Below are 17733 nucleotides of genomic sequence, written 5' to 3'. Positions count from 1 at the left end.
CTTCTTGATGAATCAGCAAGACCTCAACCTCCACTGTCTTTCAGCACTCCCACACCATGGAAAACACTCCCATTGGAGTTAGTTCTGTGCTGGATAAAGTACTTAGGCATTTCACAGAAAGACCATCAGATGGTGCCAGAGGATAATGTAAGACATGGGAAAGGTGGAAATTCAATAGAAGTAGCTTCATATTGTTTCTTTTTGCCAAATGTCATAGCTCTTTCAATGCATCCCAGCTTGACTTGGGTCTTGAGTCTTCAACTTCCTGCTTTTCTTTTTCCTAAAGAGCTAATTTAAAGGCCCAAGGAGTCTTTAATGAAGGACATTCATCAGAAACATAAGAAAAATGCACTCTTTCTCCTCTTCTGACTTCCCATCCCCCACTCCAAGAAGCAAGCAAGTCAAGTAAATGTCAAAGCTATCCTGTTGTCTTTCCAGCCTTGTCTAATTCAAATCAACTCCTTAGGCAGATTCAGTTATGATTCTCCTGATTTACCAGCTACTGTGAAAGGCAAGGCTCTCCATAAGCTTGCTGTCTTCCTGGGAAATCCTCTTCCTTCTGAGCTGCTCATGTCTCTGAAAAAGAAGGCCAATTGTCTGACTTTTTTAAATTGGAGGAAACATTAGGAAATACACTGTTTAAAGACCCTATTTACCTTTAATGACCAAAGTCATATCTACTCTGAACTTGTATTATGTGAACAGGATCCAGGCCAAGCACCTCCTAAAGTATCCTCAGTGTTGCCTTCTGTGAAATTGTCAAGGAAATCAGTTAATTTCCCTAAACTATTCAAAGACATAGTTGAATTAGAATGGCCACTCCCCAGAGCAGCAAGAAATCATACAAAGTGTGAAATCAAATTACCATACTTTGGACACATCATGAGAAGACATGATTCACTAGAAAAGACAATAATGGTGGGAAAAACAGAAGGGAGAAAAAAAGAGGAAAGCCAAACAAGAGATGGATTGATTCCATAAAGGAAGCCACAGACCTGAACTTAGAAGATCTGAACAGGGTGGTTCATGACAGCTGCTATTGGAGGTCGCTGATTCATAGGGTCACCATAAGTCGTAATCAACTTGAAGGCACATAACAACAACAATGGACCTCTTCAAGGTGATTTTGGTAGGAGCCTCTGTGGTAGCCCTGATGTCAGGCATGATTTTATCCCACAATGGTGATGCCATCTTGAAAGAGTTGGGAGAGAAAAAAGCTGACTCATTAAAAAGAGCACATTAAGCTAAAACATTTGCCTTCAGGGTGACCTCCACCTCCCTTATAGCCAGAACAAGCCTGCTGTGGCTTACCAATTTAATTTAGTTTATTTAATTTGTCAATTTTTCCAAAGCAATTTAGAGAACAGAAAATAAAATGCAAAAAACCAATACTATTAAAACAATACAATACAATAATACTGTACTATTTACCCATAAAAGATCTAATGCCCTCTCCACATCTAACACAAGAATGAATGCCTAACAGCCAACAAAAGCCAAGCCACTACTGCTGTCCAAATGCCCAGGAAAACATCTTTACTTGGCAGCAAAAAGATGATAATGTCAGTGCTAGGAAAGCTTCTCCAGCCACATAACTATGTGTCAAACAAGCTCACCACCTCCCAGACCAGACTGAGAAAGCAACAGTTCTGACATCACTCAGACTCAAGTGGAGGGGTGGTGATTACAGCTGTTCTTCACATGGAAAAACACCACCATAGGTCAGTGGGTCCCTCAAACCCTCCAGTGTAGTTACAAAATAGAATTTGTTCAGATATCTTAGGACAGCTTCTGCCCATCCCTAACCTCCAGATCCGTGGAGAAGAACCAAGTCTTTCAAACAGCAATAACCCAACCCACCTACTAGAGGGGGTCACTCCAGAAAAGAGGTCCTATGGTATTTACTCAGTGAGGGTCCCCAAAAGGGGAGGATACTGGCAGGCCATGTTGGACCTCAAGTATCTGAACAAATTCATGAAATACTGCAAGTTACAGATGGAAACGTTTCAAACCATAAAAGAGAACACGGCTACCTAGCATCTGTGGAGCCAACAGAAGTATGCCTACATGTACCCATCTTTAACCCTGTAACCCTTTCCAGAGCATTGCAAATTAGAACTTTCAGTGCAGGACCTTGTCTTTAGCCTAGTCTCAGCACCTCAAGTATTCTGATGTTAACCATCATAGCACACCTCCACTTGCAGGAAATTGACCTGAATCCCTATCTAAACATAAGAACATAAGAAAAGCCTGCTGGATCAGGCCAGTGGCCCATCTAGTAGTCCAGCTTCCTGTTCTCACAGTGGCCAACCAGATGCCCATGGAAAGCCCACAAGCAGGACCTGAGTGCAAGAGCACTCTCCTCTCCTGCGGTTTCCAACAACTGGCATTTGGAAGCATACTGCAACTATAGAGGCAAAGCATCGATAGCCTTATCCTCCATGAATTTGTCTAATCCTCTTTTGAAGCCATCCAAGTTGGTGACCATCACTGCCTGTTATGGGAGCAAACTATGTACTATGTGAAGAAGTACTTTCTTTTGTCTATGTTGAATCTTCTAGCATTGAGCTTCACTGGATGTCCGCATGTTAGTGTTATGAGAGAAGGCGAAAACTTTCCTCTATCCACTTTCTCAATGCCAAGCATAATTTTATACACTTCTGTCTTGTTACCTCTTATTTGATTTTTCTCTAAACTAAAAAGCCCCTCATAGGGGAGTGCATTTGGCACCTTACCATCCATTCATTCAGGTTGGAGGTCCTTCTGGAGCTCTTTGCAATCCCTTTTTGTTTTAACAACCCTCAACAATTTAATATCATAAGCGAATTTGGCCATGTCACTGCTCACCCTAACTCTTAAGTTGTTTATGAACAAGTTAAAAAGCACAGGTCCCAGTACTGATCCTTGGGAACTCCACTTTCTACATGTTTCCATTGGGAGAACCGCCCATTTATTCCTACTCTCTGCTTTCTGTTTCCTAGCCAGTTCCTGATCCACAAGAGGTCCTCTCCTCTTATTCTATGACTGCTAAACTTACTCAGGGATCTCTGGTGATATACCTTGTTATCACCCAGTTCACCTCTATTTATATTCTTGTTGACACTCTCAAAGAACTCTTAATAAGTTAGTGAAACAAGACTTACCCTTGCAAAAGCCATACTGGTTCTGCTTCTTCTATAGGCTTTGTTATTTTGTCATTTAGCAATACTTTCCACCAGTTTTCCAGGGACAGATGCTAATCTAATTGGCATGTAATTTCTGGGATATACCCTGGATCCCTCTTTAAAGATTGGTGTTACGTTGGCTGCTTTCTAGTCCTCGGATCAGAGGAACAAATTACATATTTTTGATAGACGATCTGCCATCTCACATTTGAGTTCTTTGAGAACTCTGGGGTGGATGCCATCTGGACCTGGTGATTTACCTGTTTTAATTTTATTTATTAAACCTAGACCTTAATGTCTCATCACCACTATTTTCCTCAGTTTGAGGAATTGCAGGACTTCCTTCCTGCAAAAGTTAGGTCAGGCACAGGGATCTGCCCTATATCTTCCACTGTGAAGACAAATGCATATAATTCATTTAGCTTCTCTGCAAACTCCTTATCCTGCTTTAACACACCCTTGACTGCCTTGTCATCCAAGGGTCCAACTGCCTCCCTAAACAATCTCCTGCTTTTTTGTTGTTGGCTTTTATGTTTTTAGCAACGTGTTCCTCAAATTCTTTTTAGCATCTCTTTTTGTCTTCTTGCCTTTCTTTTTGCCAAAGTTTGTGTTCCTTTTTATTCTCCTCATTTGGACAAAACAAGAAAGCTGCCTTGCCTCTAATAGCTTCTTTGACTCTGCTTGTTAACAACGCTGGCAGCCTCTTGGCTCTTGTGGAACTTTCTCTAATCTTCAATATACACTCGAATTGAGCTTCTAATATTTCATTTTTAAAACAACTCACAAGCATTTTGGAGTGGTTTGACCCTCTTGACTTTGCTTTTTGACTTCCTTTTTACCAATCCCCTCATTTTTGGGAAGTGTCCTCTTTTGAAGTCAAATGTGTTGGATTTTCTTGGCAACATGTATGTTTAATTTAATAGCACTATGATCATGAGAGGGGCTGCATACTAGAGCCAGCATGGATTTTTTGCATTCTGCCATATTAAATTAAAAATACCTCCCATGCCATTTTCCATAGGAAGTGGGCCATCACTGTGGGATAGTTCCACCTATCGTGCGAAGGCAAGAATGTTTTTGAAGTCAAGACTAGGGGCGTCATGCCCCTCCCACTCTCCAGTTCATTCTTGCCTTCGTACGAACAAGATTGGAATTTCACATAGCATTTAGCTAAGTCTCGTATTTGTCTTTAAATCTTTTCTCTTTTTCTGTGTGTGTTTAGCCTCTGAGGGTTCCCTCAGGGACCGCGGCTGCGGCTTCCTCACCCTTCCCTCAGAGCTATTCAATCCATTTTATTGACTTGATTGGGGGCTCCCTCTGAGACCGCGGCTGCGGCTCTCTTCGTTTTGGTAGTTTCTAGCCCCCACCCCACCCCCGCTCAGTTGTCTCTTTAGCCAGGGGGCTTCCTCAAGGACCGCGGCTGCGGTTCTCCCCTTTTGATCGCTTCTGATCGCTGTTAACCTCCCCCCCCCTGATCGGTTGCCGCGGCTGCGGCTTATCCGATCTCAGCGGGAGCTCGCAGCTGCGGCTCCCGCCGTTAACCCTCTGCCTCAGATCGCCCTTGCAACGTGGCTTAAATCCCACTGAGGGCTTTTCAGACCGCGACCGCGGCTCTCTCTGCGGTGGCGGCCGTTTTCCCCTACCTGTTTTCTCCAGGGATTTTTTTTGGAGCCGCTACTGCGGGTTTTGGCGGCCGTTTTCCCCTACCTGTTTTCTCCAGGGATTTTTTGGAGCCGCTACTGCGGTTTTTGGCGAGATCGTGCTGGGCAGCCCTTCCCCCAGTTCGCCTCCGACGGCCGCCATTGCTTCTTCCCTCTCTGTCATTTTTTTTTCCCGCTCCTTTTTTCCGGGCGCCATTTTTTTCTTTCAGAATTCGAATTTCCCGCCCTTTTTGTTCCCCTTATTATCAGATACCTCCCCTGCAGACTATCTATCCGTACGTGTGTGTATATGTGCTGCTGACTAATTTACACACGACTGATTTACACACATTACTGTGGCTGTAATCATAGTGGCTGAATTGTATTATCAAGGCTGGAGCTCCAATCCTAGTGGGCTGGATTGTATTATTAAGGCTGGAGCTTTAATCCTAGTGGCTGGATTACATTATCAAGGCTGGAGTTTTAATCCTAGTGGCTGGATTACATTATCAAGGCTGGAACTTTAATCCTAGTGGCTGGATTACATTATCAAGGCTGGAGCTTTAATATCAGTGGCTGATTTGTATTAAATCTGATTTACATTACGTATCCTACCCCCTATGGGGCCGTGAACAAGCCAAAAAACCCAGCCTACAGCACTAATCTGAGTGTGCCTACTCTAAACAGCCTATATTATATTAACGCTGATACCTCTGTGCATTCTGCCCCCTCCGTGGCAGTGCATTCGCCATCTGCCAGTGTATCCTACCCCCTCCGTGGTAGTACGCTGTGCCAGTTCGGGTCTTTACATCCTGCCCCCTCCGTGGCAGTGTACTGCACCCAGGTTCATATAAGATGGCAGAACAGCCAGGCATGTCACCATCAACACACATGGTGCCAGATCAGCCAGACATGCCACAATCAGCCAAGCCACAACATACTAACACGTCTAAGACCAGACATGCCAAAGCACTGGCTAAGACAAAACATCTTTCCAGCCATAGTAAACCAAAGCGCCCTCGTTATGTCTCTGTGCCAACAACCACCACAGCACAGACACACATAAGTGATATTTTCCATTCTCCTGCTACTGCATCTGACGAGGAAGAGTTTGTTGGCTTTCCCCCTCACGGTTCGCCTAACGAACCTACCTCTGGCTTACCGCCTCAGACATCTGTTCCAATAGCCCACCAGGCACATACATCTCACACATCTGGTCTGCAGCTGTCTCCTGATTTCCTCTCTCAACTCCAAGCCATGCTGGCTTATTTCACACGAATGCAGTCACTACCACAGGTTCCTGCCATACCCCCACTCAACATGGACCAACGTGCGTTCCATGCTGCTCATCCTTCCTGCTCACCAGATCCTTTCGATGTAGCCAGAGGCAGATGTACGGACGAAGCCTCGTATGCGGAGGAGTTAACTTTCACTGACCATGTTGAAGGAGACGACTGGAGCGACTATTCAGATCATGAGGAGGATACATCGTATCGCTTGTTCAATACCTCAGATTACCAACCGCTCGCACGTAGGGTACTTCATACCCTTGGTCTCCAGACTGCGCCTTCAACTTCGTCCGCCCCAACTCTCAAAGGGGCCAAGGTCCTCAAATCCCCTGCACCTACTGAACACTACATCCCGGTGCCGGACCCAATTGCCAAATTAGCTTCCGAAGAATGGGCCCACCCACTCAAAGCTCGACACTTCAAGAACACGGCTGACAGACTTTACGCCCTAGCCCCAGACTTCGCCACCAAGTTAGATGTCCCTGGCATAGACGAACCGATCGCTCGCCTCGTTTCGCGATCTATCTTGCCCAGGGAAGGGGAATCCCACCTAAAAGATACTACTGAACGTCGAATAGACTTCGCCCTCCGCAAGAACCACGAGGCCACTGCCCTATCCATGCGTGCCTCCGCTTCAGCCTCCATTTTCTCCAGAGCATCTATGATGTGGCTGGATGACCTTCTAGAGGATGATAACCCTGATCCTGTCGCCTTCAAAAGAGCACTATTGAAACTACGTAAGACAGCAGCCTTTGTGGCCGACGCCACTTTGGATGCCACCCAATTAGGGGCACGAGCCATGACGACTCAAATAGTCGCTCGTCGCACCCTCTGGCTTCGTCACTGGCAAGCTGATTCAGCGGCCAGATTGAACCTGTCCAAGGCTCCTTACTCCGGATCTCTTCTCTTCGGTGAGGAAGCTCTAAAGGCAGTTCTGGTTGACCCAAAAGACGCCCACAAACCGGTTCTAGCCACAGTCAAGAACATCGACCACAGGCCCTTCAGGCGATTTCCCTCCTTTCGTTCTAACCAGCCCTTTCGAGGAACGCGACCAGGAGGACGAGGCCGCGATTTCAGACCCTATGATTCCAACGCATTCAGGGGCTCCTGGAACCGACGCCCCCAGGGCAGAGGTCAGTACCAAGGGCGCAGGGGCAATTCATCGTCCTCATATAGGGGAGGTCCTCGCCTACACAAGTAGTATTAACGCCATCCCCATAGGTGGCAGATTATTTAATTTTGGAGATCGATGGCTGCGCCTTACTACGGTCCCCTGGATCAGGGACCTCTTCACTTATGGCTATACCATAGAGTTCTGGGCAACCCCATCAGACAGATTCCACCCGTCTCCTTGCCCAAGGGCACCAGCCAGGCACAACATCATGCAGACAGCTATACATCACCTCTTGCACATAGCGGCAATAGAGCCAGTTCCCACAACTGAGAGATCGGAAGGGGTGTACTCCCTCCTATTTGCTGTGCCAAAACGAGATTTATCTTGGAGGGCGGTATTGGATCTCAAGTTTGTCAACCGTTTCGTAACATACCGCAGGTTCAAAATGGAATCTCTCCATTCCATTACCGAGAGTCTGCATGAAGGAGACTTCCTGGCTTCTATCGACCTTAAGGAAGCGTATCTCCATGTACCCATTTGCATAGCCCACAGAAAGTTTCTTCGGTTTACCTTTGGCCACCAACATTTTCAATACAGAGCGATGCCATTTGGTCTCTCCTCTGCTCCAAGAGTATTTTCCAAGGTGCTACTCATCCTAGTGGCTTACCTTCGGACCCAAGGGGTTCATATCTACCCATATTTGGATGATCTGCTCATACGGGCCAAATCTGAAGAGCTGGCTCATCATCATTTAATGATCACCCTCAATGTTTTGCAGACCTACGGCTGGCTTGTCAACTTCGACAAAAGCCATCTCCAACCAACCCAACGCCTACTACATCTTGGGGCAATGTTGGACACCCTGCAGGCAATGGTCTTCCTGTCTCCAGATCGCATCACTGCCATCACAAGCATCGCAAGGTCCCTGATGCAACAAACATCTGCAGACGTCATGCTTCTTTCCAGAACGCTCGGAATGTTCATCTCTACAATCCACATTGTGCCATGGGCTCGAGCTCACACTCGGCCCCTTCAGTGGACTCTGTTGCCTTTTCAAAAGGACATTGCCAGCTCCAACCATCGCAAAGTTCGTTTGAGCCCCTCTCTGCGCCTCTCCTTCCGCTGGTGGACCAAGGTTCAACACCTCTCCAAGGGCACGTCGTTCAGAGAACCCCGCAGAACCGTCGTGACCACAGACGCCAGCCTCATAGGTTGGGGAGCCCACTGCAACTCCCAGTACGTTCAGGGGGTTTGGCCCAATGCAGAGCGATCTCGAAGCATCAACTGGCTGGAACTAAAGGCTGTCCACTTGGCTCTATGTCATTTTCAGTCTCTGTTCCCTTTGCATCATGTGCTCATTTGAACAGACAACACGTGTGTAAAATCACATTTGAACAGACAGGGGGGCACCAGGTCTCGTCCTCTGCAGGACTTAGCCTCCCTCATCTTTGTCTGGGCAGAACAACATCTACAATCCCTGAAAGCAGAGCACCTCAGAGGGATTTTGAATGTGACAGCAGACTGGCTCAGCAGACAACAGGTCTTCCCGGGAGAATGGAAACTTCATCCAGCCATTTTCCATCGTCTCCAGTGTCGATTCGGCGCCCTCTCAGTCGACCTGTTTGCTTCCAGTCACAATTGCCAGCTTCCCAGGTACTTTGCCCGATACCTGGACTCAACAGCAGAAGCAGTGGATGCTCTGACAACACCGTGGCCAGACGGTCTATTGTACGCCTTTCCCCCCATACCATTGTTAGCCAAAACCTTGAGGAAGGCGCGAATCGAAAGGGCACAGCTGGTTCTGGTAGCACCATTTTGGCCACGCCGACCGTGGTTCTCAGATCTTCTGGCAATGTCAATGATGGATTCTTGGACACTTCCAGTAACGAAGACCTCCTATCCCAGGGTCCAGTACTGCACCAGGACCCTACTTGGCTCAATCTAACAGCGTGGCGTTTGAACGGAGATACTTGAGGTCAGCTGGACTGTCTGACGCTGTGATTGATATTATTTTGGCCTCGAGAAGACCTTCTACCACTCGAATTTATCAACATACCTGGGTGGCTTTCTCCAAGTGGTGTCAGTCCCACCACCACGATCCATCCCAGGCCAATGTGCACCAGGTACTCCAATTTCTCCATAGTGGCTTTATGATGGGACTTCGACCCAACACTCTACGTAGACATGCGTCTACTCTGTCATCCATTCTCTCAGTGTCCTCTCCTCCTGGAGATCATATTTCCTCACATCCGTTCATTAAACGTTTTTTGAGGGGAGTCGCCCTACGCTCTCCGGCTGTTGTCCATCGGTTCCCCTCATGGAGTTTGCCGAAAGTCCTGCAGGCTTTGCAACGCCCTCCGTTTGAACCCATCAGGACTGTGCCCCTACGCATACTGTCCTTCAAGGTCCTGTTTCTGATTGCAATCACATCTGCCAGACGCGTTTCGGAGTTGGGCGCATTGTCTTCTGCTCGACACCTCTGCGTCTTCCATAAGGACTCTGTTGTGCTGAAGACTGACCCTTCCTTTCGTCCCAAGGTCGATTCAGTTTTTCATTGCAACCAGGACATTGTTTTACCTTCCTTTTGCCCGAATCCTACCCATCCTCTCGAGAAGGCTTGGCATTCGTTGGATGTCCGGAGGGCTCTCAAGACCTACCTGTCTAGGACCCAAGAGATTCGACGAACGGAGTCTCTGTTTGTATCCTTTCATCCAGGGTCTATGGGGCATAAAGTATCCAATCCTACCTTATCCCGTTGGTTAAGGGCATGCATTACCTTAGCATATGAGTCCCTGAAGCTGCCAGTTCCTGCTAGTATAACAGCTCATTCTACTAGGTCAGCTGCCACTTCGGCTGCTTTTGCTACTAATGCTCCTGTTGCCGATATTTGTAGGGCCGCAGTCTGGTCTTCCCCACACTCGTTTATAAGACATTATAAAATTGATCGTTATGCCTCTGCTGATGCTTCTTTTGGCAGACGAGTGTTGCAACAGGTTCTTAATGAGGATTAACATGTGGGTGGTCCCTCCCTATATGGGTTGCTTTGGTACATCCCACAGTGATGGCCCACTTCCTATGGAAAATGTACCATTGGTCTCACCTGAAAGGTGATTTTCATAGGAAGGGGCCATCACGACCCTCCCAGTTGGAGGATGACTAGTGATTTTATCAATGGGTTACATGTTATTGTTTCCATATTATATTTAAATGTAAGAGTGAAGTCAAGACCTTTAGTTCTGTTATGTTATGAAGTTAGGTTAGAGTCATGTTGTTATGCATGTGACTATTATGTTATTTTCCTGGCGGGCCTGTTGGCCTTGTTCTTGTATTTTTAGATATCTCTTTTAGACTCGCTACGAATGAACTGGAGAGTGGGAGGGGCATGACACCCCTAGTCTTGACTTCAAAAACATTCTTGCCTTCGCACGATAGGTGGAACTATCCCACAGTGATGGCCCCTTCCTATGAAAATCACCTTTCAGGTGAGACCAATGGTACATTCTGCTTATTTCAAAACAAAATCTCACAAAACTTATAGTCGGAGAGTACCTGTAATGCTATTACTGACCTTGCTCCATACTCTGACCTTCATCTTCCGCAGTTTAAAAATTTTAAAATACATGGCTGATTTTTAATTAATTTAAGAAATTTAACATTGACTATGATAGCGCAGACATGCTCCTTAAGAACCAACTATCAGTGTTCTAAAAGCCAGACTAACAGCTATTTGCCTAGGCTAATCAGGGGGCCCTACCCACACCAGACATTTTTTTCACTTTAAACAGTCATGGTTTCCCCCAAAGAATCCTAGGAAGTGTACTTTGTGAAGGGTGCTGAGAGTGGTTTTACAGTAAGCTCCTCTTCTGGTGATTGTAGCTCTGTGAGAGGAATAGAGCATCTCCTAACAACTCTCAGCACCCTTCACAAACTACATTTCCCAGGACTTTGGGGAAAAAACATAACTGTTTAAAGTGGAATAAATGTCTGGTGTGTATGTGGCCAGGGACAGCTTTGGTTTAAATCTGGTTGGGAGACTACACATGTCTGCGATAGAATAAAAAGGTGGGGGAAACCCCCCAAAATAGCGATACTGTTAACAATGCTTTCCTTTGGGAAAAGAAAAGAGCTTTCCTTTTGCCCAGGCCTCATCCATCCAATCTTCTTCTCTTCCTCCCCTTTCCCCCCCTCCTTCCCCTCCCTGCCCCTCCCCCAGATCAGTTTCACATCCTAAGCATGATTGCACAGGAGTAAATCATGCATGTAAGTGATCAAACCTACCCTACCCTCCTCCTCCCTTCTGTCCCTTCCTTCCCCCTCCCACCCCCTCTCCCCTCCCCATCCAATCACCTCCTTTCCTTTCCCCTCCCCCTCTCCTCCCCTCCCTCCCTCCTCCTCCTCCCCTGTATTGCCTCTTGTAATAGTAACTGCTGTTCTAACAGTTACCTTTTTTTAAAAAAAGCTCCATAGCCCTAATTGTACTGAATTGTTCTTTTTGTAGTTAGCTATGGCTTGTTACAATTGCATTGTACAACACTGGCCTCTGGAAATGTTTTTTGAAGAATTCTTATGTATCTATCCTAGGCTGCAATTTAAATCCCCAATCTGCTGGGCTAGAGGGGATTTGAATGATGTATATCTCAGCCAGTGAGAGTGGCTCAGTGCACTTGTCCAAATAGCATGCAGATGGAAGCTACCACTGACAATATGCCTGCTGGCAGCCAGTGAAAACCCTTGAAGTGCGAACGGGGTGGAGCTGGACTGACAAAGGATTCCCTGGATCCAGACCTAGCCCTGCTCCCATCATATGATGACAAAGGGCCTGATTTGGGCTTCTTTGCTCTAGCAGCCTGGGATATGGCATCTTGACACCATTTCTTCTCCTCCCCACTACCCAACCTTCTGCCCTGGCCAGCACAAGCAACAGTACAGCAAGGGCTACACCACTCTGTTAAGTCCTATTGCTGCTGGCCAGAGGTTTGGATTGTTTTGTTATTTAGCCTTGCTTTATATAGAAACTTAGAATTTATTTAAAGGTTTTAGAACATTCATAAAAACATTTTATTCTATTCCTGTGTAACACAAACTTTTTTTCAGAGCTACAAATGCTTCTGAAGATGTCATGAGCTTGCGTCCTCCCCGCTTCTTTGGTGAGGATGGAGTTATTCGGCCATACAGATTAAGAGACGGTGCTGGAAGTCAAATGTTACAGGTGAAGAAACTAAACCATCAAGGAGATGTAATATAATGCATTTTTTACACACACACGTCTTACATAAATAGATTTTTTATTTTTATATTATTAGAAAGAATTACTCTTATTTAAGGCATTTTAAATATTTTAATATTTAGTAAATGGGAGCCATTTTTAAAATTTGCATTGTAAAGAGATGATAGTCTACCTGTTGGTTTCAGGAGAAAAGGTTTTTTTTAGATTTGATTATTTGAAGGTTTTATTTTAAAAAAATAATCAGCTATATCAGACCTTTTGTAATCATAGAGAATGAGTCAGTCTCTTGGTGCATCCTTCTGTCTCCATCCTATGGATGCTGCTTACATGAGCGATTCACATGTGTGGATGCACATTTCTTCATACTCTGGATGGACTTTGTTGTCCCTCTCATTTTCTCTTTGATAATGTGGTCCACAAAACAGATCTGCTTTTTAGATCTATGAAAGGTCTTTGATGTCAAGATATAAAAAATGTAGCTCAGCGTATATTTAGAAATTTGAGTTAAAATACATTAGAAATGTAGTTTAGATTCACAGCTGAAATAGCGGTCTTCAGTTTGAAGGAATAAAAAAAGCAATGCTGCTTTAATCCTCTTCTATAGGATTTTTAATGAAGAGTGTTAATCCATTTTAAAATTGACTTGGAGATCATTTAAGCATGCTTAAAGTTAGGAATATATATAAATGTTATTTTTGATTGTTTTTTAAAAGCACAGGTTTGAGAAATCGCACAGTAAGTGGATGTAAGTGGGATAACAGATACATTTTCTACTGGTCGTAAAAAGCAACAAAAACTCTTGTGTTAGAATGCTTTCTAAAGCCATAGCCATATAATAGACACAAATGCATTAATGAGAAGGGAAGCAACAAAGAATAAATATTGAAGATGAAAATAAATGTATAATTTTTTTTTTAATTAATAGATGTTTTTATTTGAAATCAAAATGTTTTACTTGGATAGAGGTTTTTATTTTTTTTTAATTATTTTAGGATTTGTCCTGTATTCTGTAAAATTCATACTATTTTGAATAGGAGCAGTTGCTGACTAGTTTTTATCTAGAACTGTTTTAAAAAGAAAAATAATAGAAAAGAGTTTATTTTACGATGAAACTAAAACCTTGAAAATGGTTAATGGATGTATTACATTAGTCCATCCTTTTGTCAAAGGCTCTGATTCTGCTTCTATTCTGATTTATGGTTTGTAATTTGAGTGACTTCTCAAATGCAGTATGTGCTTTTGTTGTGAAGCAAGAAACAAATCTACTAGTAACATGAGAATGGCTTCATTTGCACATTACACTAAGTCAAACTATGCCCTAGCAGTACTGCACATGTGTATGGGCTCCCAGAGTGGAGTCTGCAGCTGCTTTGCTCCTCCTCAAACCTTGATTTAGCTTTTTGGCCACAAAAAGGACCAGGAGGAGGAAATCAGCTGCAAGCATCTTTGTAGGAGGCCACATAACTTGGCTTTGCACAATGTGTGAACCAGGCCACTGTGTAGTTAGTGTTTTTCTTCTTTGTTTGATAAATCAGAATCAACAGTTGAACTCAGAACAATTCGCCCTTCCTTTCAGTAGCGTTACCTCAAAGTTTTCGAAAGTTCAGTATTGCTGAAGCTCAGTAACTGTGGCTTCATAGTGAAAAATGGGGATTTGAGTTCATGCCAAAGCAATTGCACAACCGCTTCCACATATGCATTCAAAAGAACACACTGCAATCACAGTTCACATCCCACTATCTGAAAGTTATTGTGCAATTCAGACAAGCCCCTTAGTCACATGACAGTATTTTTGCTCAATTAATACATTTTATAGTTTTTATTTAGACAATTCTTATTCAGATAAAGGTTTCCATAAATAGATGTAATGTAATTAGAGGTACAATAAAGTAGACACTGGAAAATGCATTCTCACCTATGATTTTGGCACAACTTGTAGAGACAGGGACACTAGTCTTGGCACCACTATTCCTAACAGTAAATATTGTGCTGTGAAGAGGTCTTACGATTTAGTCTTTTGTGATTACCTGTTAGAGCTCGAAAAATGCACACATAGACCCAGCTCTGATACCCCTTCCCTGCTGACAAGTGATTAACACCAGGAGAGGCTCTTGCTCCCTAGCCTTGATCACTGAGGGTGGCTGCAGTTGACTATTCATTTTATTCTGGGGAACCAAAGGGGATTCTGGCCAGTGGTGAGGTGCACTTCACCTTCTTTTCCTATCCCACACTACTTAATTAGCTTACCATGTGGCTTGATCAGCTCACAATGTAATTGCATGTGCTCCACTGGAAGATTAAGAAATTATGGGGAACAAAATTTATATTCTTAAGCATATTGTTGAAGTGTTTAAACCTGAAACATTTATTAAAATACAAAGCAGTTGCACAGGAAAATACATGAAGTTTGAGACATAGGATTATTAATTCCAGTGGTCAATTTTTTAAAAGAAAACTATTTTCTACTAGGTGCTCTACCTTGTACAGTTTGTGTGCCAACCCCTCTCCCAGGTCTCCAACACACTTTCCCCCTCCCCTTAAGTGGCCAAGGCACCTCCCCAGATTGTTATGGCTCCTTCCCCCTCCCTAGATCACCAAGGTTGCCTCTTCTCGTTCTCCAGGTTGCCAAGATATCTCCCCCTTCTCTGTCCAGGCTTGCACACCCTCCTTCCTCCCCCCATGGTCTGGAGGAAAGGGAGGCCTCGCAGTAGTGACATGGAGGCCTCCCATTAAGTGGCTTTGTGGGTTATCCGGACTACCGCCCACTCGCTGCTGCCCGCTCACTCGCTTTGCTGCTCTCTTCTCAGTCTCGTCTGGCCACCCACCTTCTATTCTTTCTTCCTTCCCTTCGCCCACCACACTGTCTTGAGCCCAGCATGGCTCCGTCATGTTGCAGTTCACAGTGCTGTCAGTGGCAAGTGAACTGCAGTATGACAGAGGCTAACAAAAATATAGATACAGGAACATATACACTCATCATTTTCCAAGGAACAAATAATACAAGATTCTTGAACTTTTCAATTTTTATCAATTATTTCATAGAAATTGTCATGAACTGCAATTACACTGTGTTCAGATTTATTTACAAATTTCAGTTCCGGCACTGGGTAGTGTCCAACAGGTGCCAGCAGTTTGAGTGCATAAAATTTCATGTGCAGAGGTCTTCTGTCTGTGGAGATTTAACCATGCATTTCAAGGAAGGAAGCAAATCTCTGTATGAATAAGTGCAAAGCCCTTTGACTCACAGATTTCTTTGGCTCACAGGTTTCCTATTTTATATATTAATTTATAAAATCTGCAGGCAATCTAAAAACAGAATATGCAAGTAGAGTAGACTTTATGTAGCATAAGCTATGGTTCAGGTGTAACTGTACTTTATAAGTTCCATCATATTAGTGGATCAGGAGTCTTTTGGGCAAAAGGTTGTAGAATTTGCATAAATTTATAGAAAGGACTTATTTTAGTACGTGGTGTAACGCAGGATTACATTTGCATTCAAAAGTTGCATCTCATCTTCGGTTTTTTGTTTTTGCAGTTTTAAAAACAATTAATTATAACTTCCTAGCTTCAACTAACACTTCTGCTTCTTTCTTCTCTTACCATGCTTGCAGAAAAGAGAGGCCTGCAGAAAATGGACAATGTGTCATATTAGTGATAGTGATGATGATGACAGTTAGGGTAATATGTATTTTCTGTGTTGAATTATCAACAGTAGAATACTGCTGCTACTTGGAGTGTGACTGCCACAGAAAAGTAAAAATTAAAGTAACTGTTTTAAAATTGTATATTTACTATAGGCTTAAAAATATATACACTAATGAAGTCTAAGCACAAATACAAAGAAAATTGTTTAAATTGTCTTTATTTGAGCACTGCTACATTGAAGCATTGTTTGACTTTGACAGTAATCTTGTGACAATCATTTTCCCTCCGATCAAAATATATACTGTTCTTAAATAGCATATTTTCCATTTACATCATTATTTTAATTTTATGCTTTAAAGTTAAAATCATTTGTGCATTTTTGGACAAAGAACCATTTAGATGTGAAGAAGTACTCAGTGTTGTCCTATAACTGTGTTTATTGATGTTGTTAAATTTTATTTTCCTTTTAGGTATTGACAATACCTATTGTCTGAATATTCTGTAATAACAATAAATGAGTCTATATAAAAAGATTGATCTGTTCTGTTCAACCATCCTTACCATTATTTATAATCTTACATTTTTGTCTCTTGCTTTATCAAAATGTATTTATTTTTAAAAACACATTTCTATTTTACATATTTCATTCTCAGAAACCTTGTTAACCTTTTCTTAAAAAAACTTTCATTAGTTTAAGCATATTGTAAAATAGAGACTGAAATATGAGCATAGCCCTGTGGTTCAAATGGAAACTCTAGTGCTGATTTGGTTTTTAAGTGAAGGGGATGCCACCACTGGAATTGCTGCAAGCTAGTAAAGACTCCTGCAGACTGGAGCTAGATGAAAAGAAACTCAAATTGAAATGTTTGGATTGTCAGTCAATATGCCAATATACCACTAATCAACCAATTTGTTTTAGCAAAAGATTTTGATTGAATTTCAAAAATCTGCATCAGAGAAAGTAGGTGCCCTTCATCTCTTCTATCTACAATAGGAATATACACAAGTGGTAACGTAGGAAACCAAGGTCATCCTGACTGAGATCATTGGCAACTGAAGATATATAAAAGGCCTTAATGAGATTTCCCACCTCTTTGCTGGTAGGTCACAAGAAGCATAGGTAGCAGACTGTTTATAGCTATGTCTTCTATCAGATACTGATGCTCCAGGAACTGCTATTCTACTTTTATATTTGGTTTATAGATGCTCCTAGGGTCCTTTTTTATGCAATCTCTTGCACAGCAGTTCATGTGATTGTAATGGTGTGAAAATCTGCTTTCTCTTAAGAATTCCTTTGAAACATTGCAAAGTTTATCTGTCTTAGGAATGTGACAGAAAATAAAAAATGGACTGAGAAATTAATGTTTCTTTTCAGTAATCTTTAGGGAATGGTAGTATGCCTCTGTAGCAGGGCAGCTACTAATAAGCCAAAGTCAGAAATCCTTATGTCAATCATATCTGCATGGATTTTTCTAATTCTCTACTTGCTCCATAATCATAATGAGAAATGAGAGGCTTTTCCTCCTGTTCCAATAAAAATACAAACAGTTCTTTCATATTACATGCATTTTTAGGCATATAGTGTATGAATAATCACTTATGCACACTAGGTTTCCTAAAGTAACAAGCACATAAACAGATCCATGCAAAATAT

At 43.2% G+C, this 17733-nt stretch overlaps 1 protein-coding gene across 3 annotated transcripts in view; it reads left to right on the top strand.

Moving 5' to 3' along the window:
• VPS13A (vacuolar protein sorting 13 homolog A) overlaps positions 1-17733 on the top strand; it is a 304094-nt gene that overhangs the window by 277427 nt on the left and 8934 nt on the right. Inside the window, exons 68-69 of one of the 3 annotated variants that reach the window (XM_061627520.1) lie at positions 12302-12416; positions 17074-17174. In XM_061627520.1, coding sequence (XP_061483504.1) covers positions 12302-12416; positions 17074-17097 — 139 coding nt within the window. In that variant the 3' untranslated portion in view covers positions 17098-17174. Of the gene's footprint in view, positions 1-12301; positions 12417-16045; positions 16533-17073; positions 17175-17733 lie in introns of those variants that run through there. The other 2 variants (XM_061627510.1, XM_061627500.1) reach the window with 2 other exon arrangements.

The sequence above is a fragment of the Rhineura floridana genome, chromosome 1 (assembly GCF_030035675.1).
Source record: "Rhineura floridana isolate rRhiFlo1 chromosome 1, rRhiFlo1.hap2, whole genome shotgun sequence".
Classification (NCBI taxonomy): Eukaryota; Metazoa; Chordata; class Lepidosauria; order Squamata; family Rhineuridae; genus Rhineura; species Rhineura floridana.
The sequence above is the reverse complement of the archived record's forward strand: the minus strand, read 5'-3'. Positions and strand labels throughout refer to the sequence as shown.